At 32.8% G+C, this 18,737-nt stretch overlaps 3 protein-coding genes across 4 annotated transcripts; 2 read left to right on the forward strand and 1 right to left on the reverse strand.

Annotated features, from left to right (window-relative positions):
• The first annotated feature begins 1,909 nt into the window (after positions 1-1,909).
• LOC146919163 (PHD finger protein-like protein) lies at positions 1,910-7,055 on the forward strand. 2 transcript variants are annotated; one of them, XM_085712405.1, is made up of 7 exons: positions 1,910-2,012; positions 2,254-2,380; positions 3,948-4,106; positions 4,604-4,864; positions 5,761-5,911; positions 6,038-6,420; positions 6,615-7,055. In XM_085712405.1, exons 2-7 carry the CDS (start codon positions 2,297-2,299, stop codon positions 6,702-6,704), a joined length of 1,128 nt encoding a protein of 375 aa, XP_085568531.1. In that variant the 5' UTR covers positions 1,910-2,012; positions 2,254-2,296; the 3' UTR covers positions 6,705-7,055. The 2 variants fall into 2 exon arrangements, with proteins under 2 accessions (XP_085568531.1, XP_085568530.1); XM_085712404.1 differs by having other exon boundaries at positions 5,761-6,420.
• Positions 7,056-10,821: 3,766 nt separating this feature from the next.
• LOC146919164 (uncharacterized) lies at positions 10,822-11,331 on the forward strand. Its single transcript, XM_085712406.1, has one exon. The coding sequence runs from the start codon at positions 10,853-10,855 to the stop codon at positions 11,141-11,143; it is 291 nt and encodes a 96-aa protein (XP_085568532.1). The 5' UTR covers positions 10,822-10,852; the 3' UTR covers positions 11,144-11,331.
• A 5,585-nt stretch (positions 11,332-16,916) lies between these two features.
• On the reverse strand, positions 16,917-17,838 carry LOC146919165 (uncharacterized). The gene has a single exon (XM_085712407.1). The coding sequence runs from the start codon at positions 17,673-17,675 to the stop codon at positions 17,229-17,231; it is 447 nt and encodes a 148-aa protein (XP_085568533.1). The 5' UTR covers positions 17,676-17,838; the 3' UTR covers positions 16,917-17,228.
• Between the last annotated feature and the right edge of the window lie 899 nt (positions 17,839-18,737).

An 18,737-nucleotide genomic window follows, 5' to 3' on the forward strand; every position in this document is an offset into this window, starting at 1 on the left:
TAAGTCTCTTAATAAGAACATTGTAATATGTAGAGGCTCGGAATTATACCCAAAATTATTTATTTTTGTAAAAAGTATATTATTTATTGCCAAAAAAATATTATTCATTTAGTCTTAAATATAGTATTTTTGAATTTTGATACCTATAGACGTGATTTACTTTCACTTATATGATACCTATTATTTATTACCAAAAAAATACTTTTCCTTCAAAAATATTTTATGATTCCACTTAACTTGAGAGATTAATCTCTACAATAACGCGCAAATGATATCCAATTTACATATAAAAAATCTGAATGGGTCCTAGATATTTTTTTAAAAAAAATAGTTTTGTAAGACTCAAGTTCAAATTTTATAGAAGTTACTTTTTATTTATTTGATTTTTACATAATTTTTTAATTTGTTTTGAAGAAACATATATTTTTTGAAATTATACAAACATTTTAAAGACTAGTATTTTTTTATATCTATTTGTCAAAGAGTAAATGTCCAATTTTGTCTCTGACTTTTGTGAAATTAGCAATTAGTCCCCAACATGTATGAAATCACTGAATCATCCTTGATTTTCAAAACATCAATCAAGTTGGTCCTTCCTGTCACCTCTGATTGACTGACAAATTTAACTATGCTGATGTGTCATGTTAGGTGACATGTGGTCAAAAGTCAGAGACCTATTTGATACTTTACAAAACTAGTTTGCCTCCACCTTATAATACGCGTCAGCAAAAAGTGGGGATTGACTAATTTTAAAAAGTATCGAATCAGTCTCTAACATTTGGCCATATGTCACATAACATAACATGTCAGCATAACTAACGATGTTAGTCAATTTGATGTAACAAAGGGACTAACTCGATTAATGTTTTGAAAAAGAATGGGGTGATCCAGTAATTTCATATATGTTGGGGGCATAATTGTCAGTTTCACAAAAGTGAGGGACAAAATTGGGCATTTACTCATTTGTCAAAAAGTCAAGGTGAAAGCACCGATCTGGCTATAAAAATATATTGTTTTTTTTTCAACATATTGATTTCTCACGCGTCCTACATATTTCAGATTATATAATCTAAAAGCAGAAAAACACCTTCCAACATCCTCCATTTTTCGGATTACATGATCCGAATTTAGAGGGTGGAAAAAGAACTTCTCTAAAAGTTATCATTCTTATTCTTCATATTTGACCAAAATCTAAATTTTCATGGAAGATATACTTGAAAGCCTAAATTTCTTCAATACAATATTTTCTTAAGAAAAACAGGAGTAAGCTCAATGTACTAGAAGACAAAAAAAAAACACAATGCACTCGAACACAACTCATAGATGATTCCTCTGTTGGAATATTAACCATAGATGTCAAAATCTTATAGATAAAATATATGACATATAGAATAATATTGATGCGAAAATTGTCTACATGTATGATCATCAAAGAATTCATTGGGGTTGATTGATGATCAAAGCTAAATGTGAGATGTTGAGAAGTCGTCTACCTCTTACCAATAAGTGCTAGTGTTGTGTTTTGTCAATGTGTTCTAACTTAATTGGATGACTAGTATATATATTTAGTGGGGTAGAGACCTATGAGTAGACTTCATAATATTTGCTAATATCCCTAAAAAAAAATTGCTAATAACATACACACGATATCATTTTTCAACTACTATTTTTCCTCGAAAAAATATATATTTAGTATTTTATTTTCCTTCAAAATATTGTTTTTTAATTTAAATTTACTTGACGTGTTTAATTTGGAGGGAATGTCTTAATTTGACGTTATATACTTTTGCAAATTGCGAATATTCGTATGATTAATCTCTTACGATAAATACTTATATGGCGGGAAAATGTCCGTATGGTCCTCACTCCACCTCACCCCCTATAAAGCTCTAACCACACCCCTCTATTCACAAAACGCAGTGTTTTGTTTTCTGCACCATTATTATTCCAAACCCTCTCTTCCGTTACTGCTAGACTAGATTCGAAGCTCCATGATTAAGCCATTCTCTCAGGTAACGCATCTCTCTCTCTCTCTCTCTCTCTCTCTCTCTCTCTCTCAACAATTTCCCTAACGGTGATTTCTCCTTTATCTATTTATTTTCAATTTCATCAATATTTTCGTTGAATCTAGGGTTTCTCATTTCACACAACTTTCGTAAGATCCTTTGCAAAACGAGTTAATTCTTTATTCATTTGCATGTGTTTTTGTCTTCACTTTGTTAATATCTATCAATGTGTTGTGTTGTATTTTAGGAACGAATCGTGAAAATTTGAAATCGGAATTTGGTAAGTAGAAATGGATTCTGCGTTTGATGATGAAGAAGGTGGGCCATCCGTTACGCTCGGCGAGTACCTTGAAGAAGTTGAGGAACGGGAGCTGGTAAATTATTGATTTGATTTTGACATTGTTATCTCATAGAACTGTAGCATTACTTGTGGTCCTTTATTAGTGTATAATCTGAGTCTCGTAGATTCGGTAAATTGGATTATCCGAGCTTCAATTGACCAGTTGTAATTTGCTTAACAATATTTGGCTATTACTTTTTGGTCCAGAACACACTCCTAGGGTTTTTCCCCGGTTAGGTGAGTGTGTGTAGAAAATTTGATAATTGTCCTAGAAGCTAAGTTTCCCTTTTATACTCCCTCCGTCTCTAAAAAATAGTCGTTTAAGGTTTATGCACGATTATTAAGGAAATGATTAATTGTGTTGATTTTGATGGTAAAATTAGTATCATATACTAAAACACCCTTATTAATTGTAGTTAGTGGAGTAGTTAAGTTGGATGAAATTCAATAAATAAGGGTATAATAATGGAAAAAAATAATAAATGCTGCATTGGTATTCTAAAGTGACAATTATTTTGAGAAAAAGAAAAATGGGTAAAGAGACAATTATTATGAGACGGAGGGAGTATTGTTCTCCGGGTTTCATGAGTTTCTGGGCCCTCAAATCCATATGGGGCGCATGTCCCAGAGAATACTCCTTTGAGCTGGCGATGATTGGGTAAGCTACAGATAAGTACCATGTGATGGGTGAGGGTGTTGTGTACTGGTCTGGTTGGTCGGGTCCCCCTGGTCTAGGTTCGGCCATTTCACCAAGGGATCTTTACCCTAGTCGGCCTGCTTGACCTCATTCTGAGAGACCCCCATCCCTGGGCCTGGCGTCCATAGACAGAGTACCGTTGCTGAGGTACCATACAACACCTAACTCATTTAAATCGATACAAAAACAACAATTTGATGTTGTCCTAGATTGGTTTCATACCTTCCGTGTAAAAATTTTAAAATTTGTGAGTTTAGTTTTTTAATTTGAAGAAAAAATGGAAAATCCAGTATGAAGCTTATATATTTGAGAAATCACAATAAGCCACTCTGTTATGTGTGTGTTTCATATTAACTGTCAAATTACTTGCAAAATTGTAAATCCTGCAAGTGCATTTTGAACATATTTTGTGCTGAATTCTTGCTTGTCATTTGTGCTGATAACCCATTAATTTAGAGAAAAAGAAAATTGAACGGAAAACTGATGTTAAAGATAAAGAATAGGTGCATTTGATATTATATTAGATTATTTAATCATTTTTATCGCTGCTACGGACTGCAAATGTTGTTAGACATGTCTTTTTATTACGTTACTGTTGAATGGTGTGCTGTTTTCCTATATCTTTTCAATTGCAACAAAAGCAGTTCTTTATAATCATCTGAAATGTCATTTATTCATTTTCTTTTGCCTGTATAGTCTTCAATTATTACAATAAATTGTGATTGTGAAGTTTACTACAATCTGCTATATGATTCACATTTAAATTGAATGTATCCCCTTCGTCATCTGCACTTTGCTTTATTGAAAAGAGTCTGCATGTCGAGATCCTAGCTTTATAAGGAACCATTGTAATCTGGCATACACTTCAATGATTTCCTTTTTCCTTTTTTTATTCAATTTGCAGGAAGCTGATTTAGTTTTGGGGGGCGATGAAGGCAGGGAGTGTACCTATAACAAAGGGTACATGAAAAGGCAGGCAATTTTCTCTTGCATCACCTGCACCCCTGATGGGAATGCTGGAGTTTGCACTGCTTGCTCGTTGTCTTGCCATGATGGTCATCAGGTAGTTCTTTTCCTTTGACTCTAGAACTTCGGATTGAATTACCGGTGTATCAGTGTTTGCTTTTTTACTGTAAATGTGAGAGTAAAACGCATAGCCCCAGTTAAATCATATATTTTATTTGTGAGGACAGTGTCAGTGGCGGAGTGGCTGTTCTGAAAAGAATTTAGGTTATTTCTTTATAAAAAGTGGTGTTAGATTTTGATGTCACTTTTTAACTATTAACTGGTCTTTAATAACTTTCGATAGTGTATCTTGGGTCTTTTCCTATAGTATTCCGTTGTAGATTTGCCTTGCACTTAATATATGACATGTAATCTGTGCCTGGTCCCTGATTTTATTCGACATGTTATTGTGATGGGACTGATTGACTTTGTCTGGAATAGCTTGAGTAGTTTGCCAAAATATTATTACCTGATTATAAACCCAGTTTGATTTTGATGGCTTATTCAAACTCGATTCTAATAACCTTAGATATCATATATTGCTATGTCGTGCAGATTGTGGAACTATGGACAAAAAGAAACTTCAGATGTGACTGTGGGAATTCAAAGTTTAATGAATTCTACTGCAAGATTTTCCCAAGTAAAGATATTGAGAATGTTGAGAATTCGTACAATCACAACTTTAAAGGTTTGTATTGCACCTGTGCGCGCCCTTATCCAGATCCAGATGCTGAAGAACAAATAGAGATGATACAGTGTTGTTTGTGTGAGGACTGGTTTCATGAAGAGCATCTTGGTCTCGAGTCTTCTGATGAGGTTGGTATTATTTTTTAATAGTGTCCAATCTTCTCTAATCTATTTTATATCGCGCATTAATATTTTAGTCTTGAGTGAGTTTTTATGCATTTCCGAAAATAAAAAACATTGCATTTTTTATGAGTTGCCAGATTGTGTTTAATATACTGTCATTTCATGTTGACTACAATCCACAAATCTCTGAAAGTTACTAAGGCTATGTTTGGGAGTTTGGAGAGGAATGGAGGGGAGGGTTTCGGAGGGTTGAGATTAGAGGAAAAAATAGAGAAATCTTTCAAAATTTTGTAGAGAATGATAAATTAGTACTTATCATTAAAGTATTTTTAATTTTGAAAGTATTATAACAACATAACATAGATTAGATTAAATTTGGAAAATTTACCCAAACCCTGCAAAACCCTCCAAACTCCTCCTCATATACAATTTTTTAGTTCCCCCAAATTATGGGGATTTTGTATTATGACGAAAACTAAACCCCCTAAAGCCTTCCCCTCCCAAAGCTCTATTTTCTTTCCACTTCCTTTTTTACAAGCCCTCCCCTACCCTCCCCTCAAAACTCCCAAACATTTGTTTTAAAACTAGTTTAACTAATTAATTATTGGTACAAAACGGTTTTGACCTTTTATTGTGGTCTTGCCCCATAATCTTCAATTGTCATTTCTCCCTTCGAAAAGAGTTCTCCAAAAATGATGGTTGTTTGTTTCATGCTTTTTGTTTTTAACTTTTCCAATCATGTATCTGTAATAGATAACAAGCCCTAGCAAAGCTTGATAACAATATACTCAATTTGCATTTCTGGTATGATGGTCTGAGAATATTATATTTTCCAGCTGTTACATATTTATCACTCCTTATTTTTGCCATTGTGATTTTCTATCATCCTTGCTATGCTTCAGATTCCCAGAGATGAAGAAGGTGAGCCACTTTACGAGGATTTCATGTGTAAGGCATGCTCTGAAGTATGTTTCTTTCTGAAATTATATCCTGAGGTAATATTGGTGGCTGGCAAGCAGTCAAATGCTACTGCTCAAGTTAGCAAGGACAAAGGTATTTTGGAAGACATGCCTTCAACTTGTGGGTCTGAAAAGCCACTGGGTGATACTTCATATAATTCTCCTAAAATTGATGTGGCACAAGATTCTGTTGGTTCTGAATCTATATCTAATGGGGCAGGTCTTCCTCCTGGTGGAAGTTGTAATAGCAGTATATGCACTGAAGGCGCCAGTTTGCATGTTAATTGTCTCCTTGGTGTGAACATTGTTGCTGCTTCCCCAGTTATACATGGTAAAGCAATGTTCCTTTCCAAAAATTGGAGAGATGCTCTATGCAAATGCAAGAATTGTTTGGAATATTATCATCAGAAGCGGATTGCTTTTCTACTTGACAAGGAGGACTCAATTGTGGAGTATGAGAAAATTGCGAAGCAAAGAAGAGAAGAAAAGTTACAGCAACAGGAGGGTGCTGAGCTAAGTCTTTTTAATAAACTTGGACATGTAGAGAAAGTCGAGATCCTGAAGGGCATTGAAGATATGAAGGACGGGCTTCGCACTTTCCTGGTATGTTCTCTTTTTGGCATTAATTTATTGTATTGTATGTATGTGTGTGTTTCTTCACTACTTTTGTCACTGCTAGATCTTTAGTGAAGTCAGTTATAAAAAAATAAAAAATAATAAATAGATGGATACATTCTTCATGGCCGTGTTTAATGACTCTAATTTGTTGTTTGATTATATGTTATGTTTCACGACAGGAGTCAGCCGATTCGTCCAAGCCAATTTCTGCTGCTGATATCCATCAGTTTTTTGATGACATTAAGAATAAGCGGCGCCGTGTAGGGTGAGTTTCAGCTGTCTTGGTGGTTTAAAGGCTCGTTGGTCCTAACTTGCAAACTGTTGAGTTTATTTGTCATATCTGGTGTTCACAAGTTATGATATTTATATCAGTGCCCAACTTGTATGAACTTTTTTACATGGCAGACTCTGTACTTCGTCTCTTTAAGTTGGTTTCGACAGACACCCTTGATGACTTCTCAATATTACGTATTTTTAATGCTGTCTTCAAAAAATTGATATAGATCAAATTTATAAAATGTCTAGGACGATTCAAAAAATTAACTGGCACTTTTTAATGAGACAATTGATTGACACAAACATATGCCGTTTTCAAATTATAGATAAACGTTGATTATAAATTAGGTACGTGCTTATGCTTCGTTTGATTTATTTAAAATATAAGGATTTGTTTATATTTTTATTAATTTTGCTTTTGGTTTTTATAAGATTACTTTTAAGAAGTTTGGGGTAAATTTTGAAATTTCTAATCTAAAATGATAAAAATAAGTATTTGAAATATTAGAAGATTTTTTTTAGGGTTCTGAAAAGAAAAACGAGCATATCACAAAAAAAAAAAAAATACATATGCATATATAACCAAGATTATTATGATCTATTTAACTCAAAATTAGTTCGAATCTTGTTTAGATAATTAACTTGTTGAATTATTTGATGTATTAAAAATGAAGTGAATGTTGAACTAAATCTTGGTTACTGATGAAAATAATTATTGGTTAAATTTTTATTTATCTCTCAACCAGCCTCAAAGTTACTCAAATCCATTTCCCATAATTAGAGTTAATGATTTAAAATTGGACTGAAGATGGATCAATGAGACCTCTAGATATGGTTAAATTGTCTTAACTTTAGTCTAGTGTGTAAGCGAAGAGATAAACCACCAGCTTTGTTTAAAATGACGCACTTCTAAACTCTTATTTCCTCCTCCTTGAACTCTTTCTACTCAATTCTAAGTTGCTGCAAGTATGCTTTGCGGTTGCTTCAAATGAGGATCATGTGGAATGGATTGGGGAGTTTTGAAGAACCTGGTTTCGTTTCTACAAGCCTACGGAGCATAGACAACATAAGCTGGCTGATTGAGGTCTCAGGCATAAATAACTTTGAAAATGGTCATAGTTACTCAATTTCTTCTCCTTTTTACTCTTTTACCCTCCTATACTTCCTGAAGTCATGCTGAAGAGTGAAGCCTAAAGTTGTCACATTTGGCTGGGGAGGAATTGGAATAATGTCTTCTCTAAGCTTACATTATTTTGCAGTTGTATTATTTCAACATCAAAATATAAGATAAAAACTGAAAAACACTGTTTGACATCAAAGTTTTCTAGTATTATTTTAAGGCGGGGTAACAAATCTATGGTTACGATCTGTCTAGGACTGTTCCCGAACCCAACACAAAGGTTAACAATGTCAACGAACATTATAAGGCAGAGACAAGGACAAGAGTAGTAGGTTTGGTGGATTGAATTCGCGTCAGCGATAGATTTTGAGCATGTGTATCAACAGTTCATCAAATCTGTTAAATATTATTAAACTAGTCATGTCCAACCTAAACTACAAACTTGTCACCCATCCCTAATTCATTATTTTTTTCCAGCTACGACAGGGAAATTAGAGGTTTAAAAATGCTAATTAGCATATAGTTTTTTATTTTATTTTTTATTAATATAATAATTTTACTTGACGTTTTTCAAAATTTCATCATGCAATTACAAAATACTCCATCCGATCCTATTTACAAGAGACAATTTACTTTTTAGATACATTAAATAATTTATGTATTTGATTTAGGTTCTTGACTAGATACATACATTATTCAATGTATCTAAAAAGTCAACTTTTTGTCATCTGCCACGTTGTGTTTTGGATTATTTGATTTCTCTTTATTCAGCTTCGTCTGATGTCACAGTGACTTCTGTTAGATGTAAGCAGACTATGTCCATGACACGCATTAGATACATATACATGGATACATATATACTGTGAATTATGTGCGATCATGTTATATATATGTTATTGCCCATGAGTTATAGCTTATAAAGAACTATGCCAAATTCCTGTCAATTAGACACCTGTTAGAATTTGAAGTTTAAAGAAATCGACATTAATATTCATCACGGTTTATTATAATGAGGGCATAGCATAGCTAAAAGCTGTGCGAAAACGAAAGACGTAGGTAATATAGGCTAGCTACTGAAATTGTACACATTGTTATACGCGTGACCACACTATATTACTCTTACATAAAATTTCATGCAAATATAATAATAAGGAGATTGTGATATGTGAATCTTCATATATTATATGTTGCGTACTCTCTAGATTTTGATTTAAAATAAACTCTTTACTTTTCCAAGAATCAAGATCAATGTCAATTTATTTTTGTTTAAGAAGTTATAATGAAATATATTAACCAAAATTTAGTCTCTCAAGCATAAGGAGTGCTAGAAGAACTAAGGTAGAAGAAATATTTGTTACATGAGGTTAACAATGAAAAAAAAAGTGATATAGACATAATGCACACACGCTTAAAATACAGAAGTTAAACTAAATTAAGGGAGATTAAGCCACCACATGTGATAATTAAAAGAAAAATTTATGATGATTTGCCTTCAACCACCAGAAGGATTAGAGCTTAATTTTATCTATAAGCTGAATGATTGAATTCCTCTTTTGTTGAAAAACTCTAGCATTCCTGTCACGTTAGATAATCCAAACGCAAGAAAGCCAAATTAAATAAAAAGAAAAACAAATGTTTTTTGATAAGCCACCTAACGATCAGAAAAGAAGCAAGTGATCCTTTACTCGAGCTGGTTTAACTGAAACCACTCCGAACCAATTATAAATTTCATACCTAATTTGTTCAAAATAGCCACAGGTCAAAAACGTATTTGGTTGAAGGACCCATAGCCTGATTAAGTTATCGGTTGTTGGAAGACGGTTTTGCAAAAGACGCCACACAAAGATGTTGACTTTTGGAGGAACCTCCTTGTGCCAAATAAGAGTGTTATGATCATTGTTTGAAAGTTGGTCCCTTGATGTCAAAAAATTGTAGACACTAGTAACGCTGTATTTTGAAGAGGTATGAAGTTGTCAAATCCACCAGTCATTGATATCAACCTGCAAAACAATTGGTAATAAAATAGCACAATATTCCCAAGATCAATGTCAATTTATAATATCAAACTATTATTATTATTGTTGTTGTTGTTGTTGTTGTTGTTGTTGTTATTATTATTATTATATCAAAGAAAAACATTACGATTACTTTGTTAAACTCATCATAGTACTAATGGTGATTTAGTTATATATTAAAAATGATTAAACTTACTTTTTATTTTCGATATTATAAACATAATATGAATTTAAAAGCTCTTCTAATTTCAGCTGTGTAGTCCTACAAACGAATTTAATTTTTTCATCAATTAAACTTAAGGAAAATGCTAACAAGTGCCCTAAGGGCATTGTTTAAGCATCTAAAAGTGACAACTTTTACATTGAAAATTGTACGGTTATGACTTTTAAAAGTGTTTGACTTGTATTTTCAAGACATAGTTTCTTTTTTGGGTTCCTTAAACAATGCATTTAGGGCACTTGTTAGCAAGACCCTAAACTTAATGATACCTATACTCTCTATGTGACCTGTGTAATGTTGAAATTCAAACCTTCCGACAAGTTCAAGATGAGACAAAGGATGAGTTAAATGTCTTCATCACCGGCAACTCAATTGCTTGCAACTCCCATTATTGCCATTGTTTATTAAATTTTTCAATCGGTCCTACGCTTTTAATAGAATAATATGAAACGAAACAAGGACGAATGGTACAGTAAGAGAGACGGTGCCAAAAGCCAATAATACCACAGATAAATCAATATGAGTCATTCATTATTTTATTTTATTTTAACAAAATAATCATTCATTAAGCTTAAAAATTATTATAAAATTTAATATCTTCTCTAAGCACACGATACAGGTATTTCCGTGAGTCCTTCGTTCAGAATCTATGAGCCCACATGCATTTTTTCTTTAAGTATTATTAGTTAAATGGTAGCCTATAGTATTGAACTTTATGAATATAAATACTCCCCTCTCTCTATTCATATCCTTCCACATTAGGATTAAGGGTCACACATAGTAATCATGGGAAATTGCATGGAGACATACACTATGAGGCCAGTGGAGATGGAGCAACAACAAGAAGAAGAAACAAAATCATCAATTAATGATACTAAAGGGAAAAATGGTGTAAGCATGAAAATTGTACTAACAAAAGACGAGCTTAAATGGCTAATATTTCAACTCAACAAGAAAGGAGGAATGAAAGTGGAACAAGTGCTTGAAGAGATAGAGAAAGGTAGACAAAAAGTTGAGGGATGGAAACCTTCATTAGAGAGCATTTTAGAAGCCCCTGAAATGCTTGAGATCAATTGATTTTCACACCCCCTTCAATTTTTCTTCTCCTTTTTTTTTTGTCTCTAATATATAGAGCCTTTTAGATCACCCACTTTTGTAAATCTTAATTAGGATGAAGAAATTGTTTAACTTCGATCGAGGATATACACATGTGTTGTTTTCTGCTTTTTGACATAGAAATTCAGTATTTTCTTTTTCTCATGTTATATATAGCTTGATCATACGTTTTATTTTCCAGCATCTAGCTCTTATATTTATCCCAGAATAATTGAATTTTTCATCTATTATACTTATTAAGTAAAGCTAGTGAGTAGTGCCATTGTATGGCTCATAACGAGACCATGTACAAAAGAAATTGATGTTTTTTTTTCCCATTTTAATTCATGGTATACGTATTTTCTTTATGTGATTTTAAATACTGCCCCTCAGAAAAAAGAATCTAAGGTCTGATCTTAATACTCAAGAACGTCACCAATGACCCCTCACGACAATATAAATACTAATTTGACAAATATTTAAAAAAAAAATTAACAAAATGAAAAAGTAAAAAAATTGTTGGAGAACCGCCAACAGCTATATATTAGCCAGGGTCCCAATACTATTTTTATTTTATAACAACCATACTTTTAAAAAGAAAGTGATGTTATGCATCAATTTTGAGTTCATCATGTTACACACACATGAGAAATCAAGTTACTTTGTCTAATAACTCGATATAAACATTGAATTTTTACCTATTCAACCGTTGATTATTATCATATTATGATGAAACACAAAGTTTTAAACAAATTTAAAATTCGTAGCTATGTAACCCGATGCATGCGTTTTGAAGATGTTATGCATTAGGAATACTAAAAGGCTCAACGATAGATTGGTTCAATGAGGTATGGCATTGGTATATAATGTGTGCTGTGGAAATTTACATCTTAAGCAAGTCTTCCCAAGATTTTATTAGTTGTCGGAGCACAAGAATGGGTTTGTTTCCGATTTTGGGGAGTGGGCAGATGGTAAGTGGTTGTGGCGGAGTAAATGGAGGCAGCCATTCTTTGTTTGGGAGGAAGAGTTTTGCAAGAAGCTAGTGGAGTTGGTCTCTTCGGTACTTTGTCGACATATGAAGATGAGTGAGTTTGTGGTGCTTCCAAACAATGTACTTTTTTGCTAGACTCAATCTACATTCATCTTTGTAGGGAGCTTTTGGCTCAAATGCGGGAAGCCATGCCCCATCAAAGGTAGTAATTTTTTTTATTAAAATAGTTGTTGGATTCCTTACCGACAAGATAAAATTGTATTTGGTCTGTGGATATACATAACGTGAAAGAGCTTTATTTGCAAAGTGTTCATTTGTGAGTAATATTTGGTATGCGTTATTCAAGTGGCTTGGAGTCACCTGAGTGGTGTCGGGGACCTATATACCTCCAATTGAGTACATCTATGAGGGGAAAGGGTGTTGTTGGTATGACATACAATGTTTTGACTCGGGTGCCATTTAGCTTGGACCTATTGAGGTATTGGTCCATGATGGACCAATTACTTCAACCATTAGATTAGATTATCCCACAAAAGCTTATCATAGTCCATCAACATCAAATCTAACTTGTTAACTCTCTCTCATTGCACTTTCTTCTTCCTTTGTCCTTAAAATCCATTCGCTGAAGGTGAGTTTCTTTTATTGCTGATCTTTTGGCTATTGATTCACCGAAAATCCATTCACCGAAAAATAAATCTGTAATTGTTATGTTATGTATCGAAGAATCTTTTTTCTATGATTGTAAGGTACAATTTGTACCCACCGAAATATGAAAAGCCAGCTTCACCAATTTTAATCTCAATTGTATGTAAAGTTCTACATTAATTGTCCATTTTCCCCTATTAATTTTTAGTTTTTTTTTTCTTTACATCTGATTTTTTTCTTTGTCCACATAAACTTTTTTTTTAATAAACATTTGACTCTTTGATTATTTCATTTTTTTTATTCATAACATTAATGGACTAGCAGATTTGGTATCCAACTTACAAAGATTTTATCAGTTTATACATTGATAGCTTATTCAAGAAATTAATTTCAAATTCAAATTGACAAAATTCCAGCAAATATGTGAGATCCAAAGATGGATGCCACAATGATTCATAACAAAGAAACCAAAATTTTCATTTTGGATTGAGCTTTTGTTAAGGTGAACCACTCGGTTTAGAGTGAAAAATTGAGAAGAAATGTTGCAGTTCTATTGCATGGTTGGAAGAGAGAAGGTACAATGAGAGGAGATAAAGTTGAGGTTTAGATTTAGTATGAGTGACCCATGATAAAATTGGATAGGTACTATAATCAAACCGTGTAAAAAATTGGTTCATGATGAGCCAATATTTTGATGGGTCTATTTTATACGGAACCTTTGACTCGTATGGAAGGTAAGAGCATCTCCAGCGCTAGTTGCTTGATGTGCACGTGGATGGATAAGTTCCGTCTCTTCACATTTTCACCATTGGAATTTGGAGCAAACACAGGTGGCAGTTTCATTGCTTAAATTTTTCTGTCAGTTGCTTATTTAAGCAATGCAAAAAGTGGATTGCTTCTCATTAAAAAACAATAAAATATGGTTGAAAGCTCAACAGAAAAGCACAGATCAGGAGGGAACAAAACAGATTAACTTATAACAATGGAATTCAGATTAATTCTCATGAAAAAGTCTCAAATAAAAACTTTTCCACAAATAAAAAAATTCACAAATCGCTCAAAAAAAATAGTAGATCTGAAAAATGGAATAAGGGAACTACAGATCCAGAAAAATGAAGTTATGGTTTGGGTCATGCTTGAGCGGAACAAAAAAAAATTGTGATTGTTTTAGAGAAAGAAATGAATTGCATTTAAAGTGGATGGGTAGTGATTGTTTTAGAAAAATAAAATGGTGATTGTTTTATTGCTGGAATTAGGTGAGGAAAGAAAAACAGAGTGGAGAGTTTAGATACAAGAAGAAAGTGTGGGTGGGTTAAAAGTAAACCGAACCATTATTTCACAATGAATTTTTTTAATTATTTCTTAATTAAAAATTGTGTCAACTGGTTTCATTAATTCTTATTGATTTTTTTTATTATTTATTAATTAAAAGACTGTGTGTTTAAGGGTTATATTTGGGAACGCTTCGGACACAGATTTATATATTTTTCATTGTTATGTATTTCACATTCTTATATATTTCTTATCATTATGTATTTCTTGTTTATTTGTATTATTCATTGTTTTTGCTTGTTATAATAATAAATTAATTTAAAATCGATTTATTATATTTACTAGCGAAAAGACGGGCACTCACGTGTCCGTATTTCTGCTCTTTTTATTACACTAAAGTTTAAAAATTATGAATGATATTTTTTTAATGAAATATTGATTTTGATTAAAACTAAAAAAAATGTTTGTTGATTAAAACGTTTGATTAATGAAATTTTGATTTTGATTTTAACTATTAATAAAAATATGTAAATTTAAATTTGAAAATATTTTTTTTGTCTAGTAGCCTAGTGGTTGGAGCTCACACAATTAAATGTGGAGAAGTGGGATGTCCGTGGTTCGAACTCCGGCCCTTGCATAAATTACGCAATGTCCCTATCAACTGAGCTAAGCGCACGGGGACAATTTGAATCAAATTTAAGTGAAGATTAAAAAATACAAAATTGTGGGGCCAAGTATAGGGTTGCTTATTGTTAATCACCATTGGAGTAAATTGATTGAGATTGCTTAGAAGTTGCTTAGTTGCAATGTGGCAACTTGGGCCCACAAAAATCAAGTTAAGCAACCCAAATTTAGTTCTCCCATTGGAGATGCCCTAAGAAATGATTAGATTTTCAATTCAAGGGTATACAAAGTGGAAGAGGTCCTTTCAACAAAAAAAGTGGAAGAGGTGGCAAAAGCGATTAATTTTTTTTTTCTTTTTAAAAAGACGATTAAAAAATTGGATTTGGATCCTCTCATGCCCATGTTGTCCATCCTGCCTTAATCCGAGCCATTTACTAACTTCTCTCTCTCTCTCTCTCTCTCTCTCTCTCTCTCTCTTCTTTATTATTATTCTTTCCTTCCTGTATCAATCAGCGATTGGATTGAAAAAGGAGAGATGGCTGAACCAAAAGGGCTGGAGAAGATCCATATCCTTAAAAAATTATCACGAGAATGGTTTTTGAGTAGTAACAAGACTAGACTACCCTGTACATTTTCTACGAATGGCTCCGGTTTCCAATAGATTGTATGATTAGATAACTTGATTGTATTTTAGGGTTTTGTCTATATTGGGATGGGAGCTTTTTGGGAGGGAGAAGTACTACTTGTATTGTACTCTTTATTTTTGGACAAAAGTACTACTTGTACTTAATCCTATTGTATTGGTCAAGTATCACTTTTATTTCTCCTTTTCTAATAAATTCTACTTTGCTATTAAAAAAAACGAAGGTGGAAGTCATGGGAGAACTCTAAGCAATTGATTTCTCTAAAACACTAAAGTATAGGAAGTTTGTGTTGAAATGATTTTGAATCATTGGTGACGGCTATCGAAACCAAGGCGTTCCTAACTCGTACTGGAGAAACATTGATCAGCTTAAGGCAGAGACAAGGTAAGGAGGTAACCAACTGATGAATTAAATTTATGATGCTAACAACTGAATTAAATTTGTGCGGAGGAAAGGTAACCAACCAGCCCATTTATTGGCCAAGTTAGCTCTTACTGAGTCAAACTTTACTTGAACATGTCCTCATCTTCATTGTACCGTAGCCTAAATGCTTTGTACTAGTACTAGTATAATAACTATCACAAATGATAGTGATTTTACTAAAACAGAAAGTTCTATGAGACTCAAAATATATAAGCATTTTGTGGGTTGAATGCGAAAATTGTTATGGATTAAATTATAAAAAACATTGAAATCAAAAATGAATATTTGTTCGGTAAAATAAAATGAATATTTGTGAACACCGTAGATATCATTTGAAAATGAGCAGTTCAGATTGAATTGAACTTATGATTGATCGAGGTACTTAGAATCCTATCTCGTTGTATTGGATTTGTTTTCTATAAAAAAATGTTACTAAAAAAATTAATATTTACCGATATTTATGAATTATTAGAAGTCCCCAAAAGGTGATATGTCTCATATTTTGGTCTATAAAGCCCCCAAAAGGTGTTGTGTACGGTGTCCGGTGATTAGAAGTCTAGAAGGTTCTAACCCCCAAAAGGTTCGATCTGAATGTGATATGTCTAGTTTGTACTTTTGCTTTCTCATATATATGACACCGACACTTTTGATTGAAGACGTGTCCTGATGTTCAACATGTGCCGTGTGCAACACCGACACTCATTTTCTCAAAATTTTATCCGTATCGACTTGTCCATGTCAGCGTCGTGTCCGGTGTTGATGCTTCCTTGATATATATCTTACCTTGCTATTAAAAAAAAAAAACCCTTACGAACCACTGATAAAACTTTCTACCACATAACTGAACATTATCTATCTATAAAACGCTCAAGAAGGGAAGCCTTCCCCAAAAATAACGGGCTTTTGTCAAACCCAATCATCTTGATCATCATATATATAGAAAGTTGGCCAATTCCATTGCACAGTTCCAATGTCAAGAAAATCAATAATTAACTGATTGACTCGAATAAATTGTTCTTAGAATCAAAACAAAATTTGATAGTTTAAAATTATGGATAAACATACAAAAAAATTAAAGGGTTAAATTAAAAATTAGTTAGATGTTGAAAATACAAATTATCAGTCATTTTCTTATGTTGCTAAAACTACTTTCATATTGAAATTGATAAGATATCAAAGTAGCATTTCTCTGTTCTTGCAAAATGTGTAGACAATATAGTGTAGTCCAAGTACTTTTGGAACTCCCAAGACTCACAGAAACAAACTAGCACTGCATATCATGTTGTACAGTGTTGAATATTTTTTCCTATATACTCCCGCCGTCCCAAAATATAAGCAAAAAATGGTCAACCAAAGTTAATGTATTTGGTTCAAAATTTATACCATATACGTGAACTTATTATATTGACCCATTTTTACTTATATTTTGGGACGGAGCGAGTAAGTTGTTCCAGAAATATATGTTGGTTCAAGTTGATAGAATGGTAACTCGGTCCATTGGGAGTGCCACAAGCTCAGAAGCAACATCTTTGAATGGAAGAACTCCTCCTTCTTTGCATTTAAATTTTGACAGTAACTTAGCTGCTTCTTCCTTTGTCATCTTTACCTTCACTCTAGTAACATTCATCCTTTCTCTTTCTCCTAATAATTCATCAATATAATTACTACCACAGCTTCTTCTTCCTTTCATCAACTCCTCCTTTTCATCCTTTTCCAAAATGACATCATGTTCTGAATCTGCGAACCGAACACTTTTCCTAACTGCCTTTCTTGTTAGGGGAGATATGATCTTTTTATTGCCTACCTCATCTTTGTAGGTTATTGCCTTTGTGTCTTTGAATTTTGCTGCTAATTTTTCATATGATATTTTCCTATTAAGAAATTCAAGACAAGCAAACAATACGGTGCTGATCATGGTATTATTTTGGAAAGATTGGTACTAGAAGAAAAGAAGTGGGAAGGAAAAGAAGGGTGAGGAAAAATATGGACATAGAAGAGTGAATTTATAGTAGTTGATTATGAAGTATATGATATAAGGATAAGCATATGATCGATATGTCTAGGGTGGCGGGGCACAAAGGGTCATGGACTAATTACCTGAATTATTTTCTGCTCAATATCAATTAAGTGACCTATGCGTCAAGGAAGAGAAAAGTCATGCATGTCTTTGCCAATATTAGTCAAGCTTTAAGCTATTGATGGTTACATTACATGGTCCCTCCCCCCATTGTCCTACTACAAGAAAACTTGTGTCAATTTTGTCTACTTATAGATTCATGGAATATCGCTAGAAGTGTCACATATATGTATGTTGTTTATGATAGACTAATGCTTAAAAATCATTTACATTTTCTAGTAAATTTTGTTATCTTTTAAGTAAAAGTCTGGGGTCATCAACAATTTTGCATCTAAGATATGATCGGTGTTGATTCAATAAAAAACAAGAGACAAATAAAATATAAATTGACTTTGAGACACAATATTGGTTTTAAGTTGTGAAACCAATTGCAAACAGGGTGTGTTTGATATGTTAAATAATAAGTATTGGACATAACAACATAACATAAGACAGAACAATATAAGACAAACTTTTATGATATTGAATAATTTTTGGTCTTATACCATTTTTTATGGACAAAAGACTATTTTGGTATTTTAGACAACTTATACGTGAGAAAAAAAAGTTATGCTATGGTTTAGTGAAGGACGTTTTTATCATGTCACTTGCCTCTGATTTGTCCTGTCCCAAAAATGGTTTTACAAATCAAACATAGTACAACTAGAGTTGTCATATTCTGTCATTCCTTCTTTAACAAATCAAACGCACCCATAAAGTCTACAAACTGAAAAACGAAACTAATTAATCCTAATTAGAATATCAAAATATTATTAAGCATCAATTTACTATATTGGTATAGTGTATAAAGATACGTTGACATGTGAGATAAATGGCAACGATACCAGAATAAACAACTTA

This window comes from Medicago sativa, chromosome 5 (genome assembly GCF_051527215.1).
Source record: "Medicago sativa cultivar Bolivia chromosome 5, Bolivia_mono, whole genome shotgun sequence".
In the NCBI taxonomy this organism is placed as follows: Eukaryota; Viridiplantae; Streptophyta; class Magnoliopsida; order Fabales; family Fabaceae; genus Medicago; species Medicago sativa.

Bases quoted from the DNA above. Each gene is read 5' to 3' on its own strand.
- LOC146919164 (XM_085712406.1), top strand. From the start codon at position 10,853: ATGGGAAATTGCATGGAGACATACACTATGAGGCCAGTGGAGATGGAG.
- LOC146919163 (XM_085712404.1), top strand. From the start codon at position 2,297: ATGGATTCTGCGTTTGATGATGAAGAAGGTGGGCCATCCGTTACGCTC. The intron at 4,865-5,760 runs GTTGGTATTATT...GCTATGCTTCAG, and splicing joins GTCTCGAGTCTTCTGATGAG to ATTCCCAGAGATGAAGAAGG. The intron at 6,421-6,614 runs GTATGTTCTCTT...GTTTCACGACAG, and splicing joins ACGGGCTTCGCACTTTCCTG to GAGTCAGCCGATTCGTCCAA.
- LOC146919165 (XM_085712407.1), bottom strand. From the start codon at position 17,675: ATGATCAGCACCGTATTGTTTGCTTGTCTTGAATTTCTTAATAGGAAA.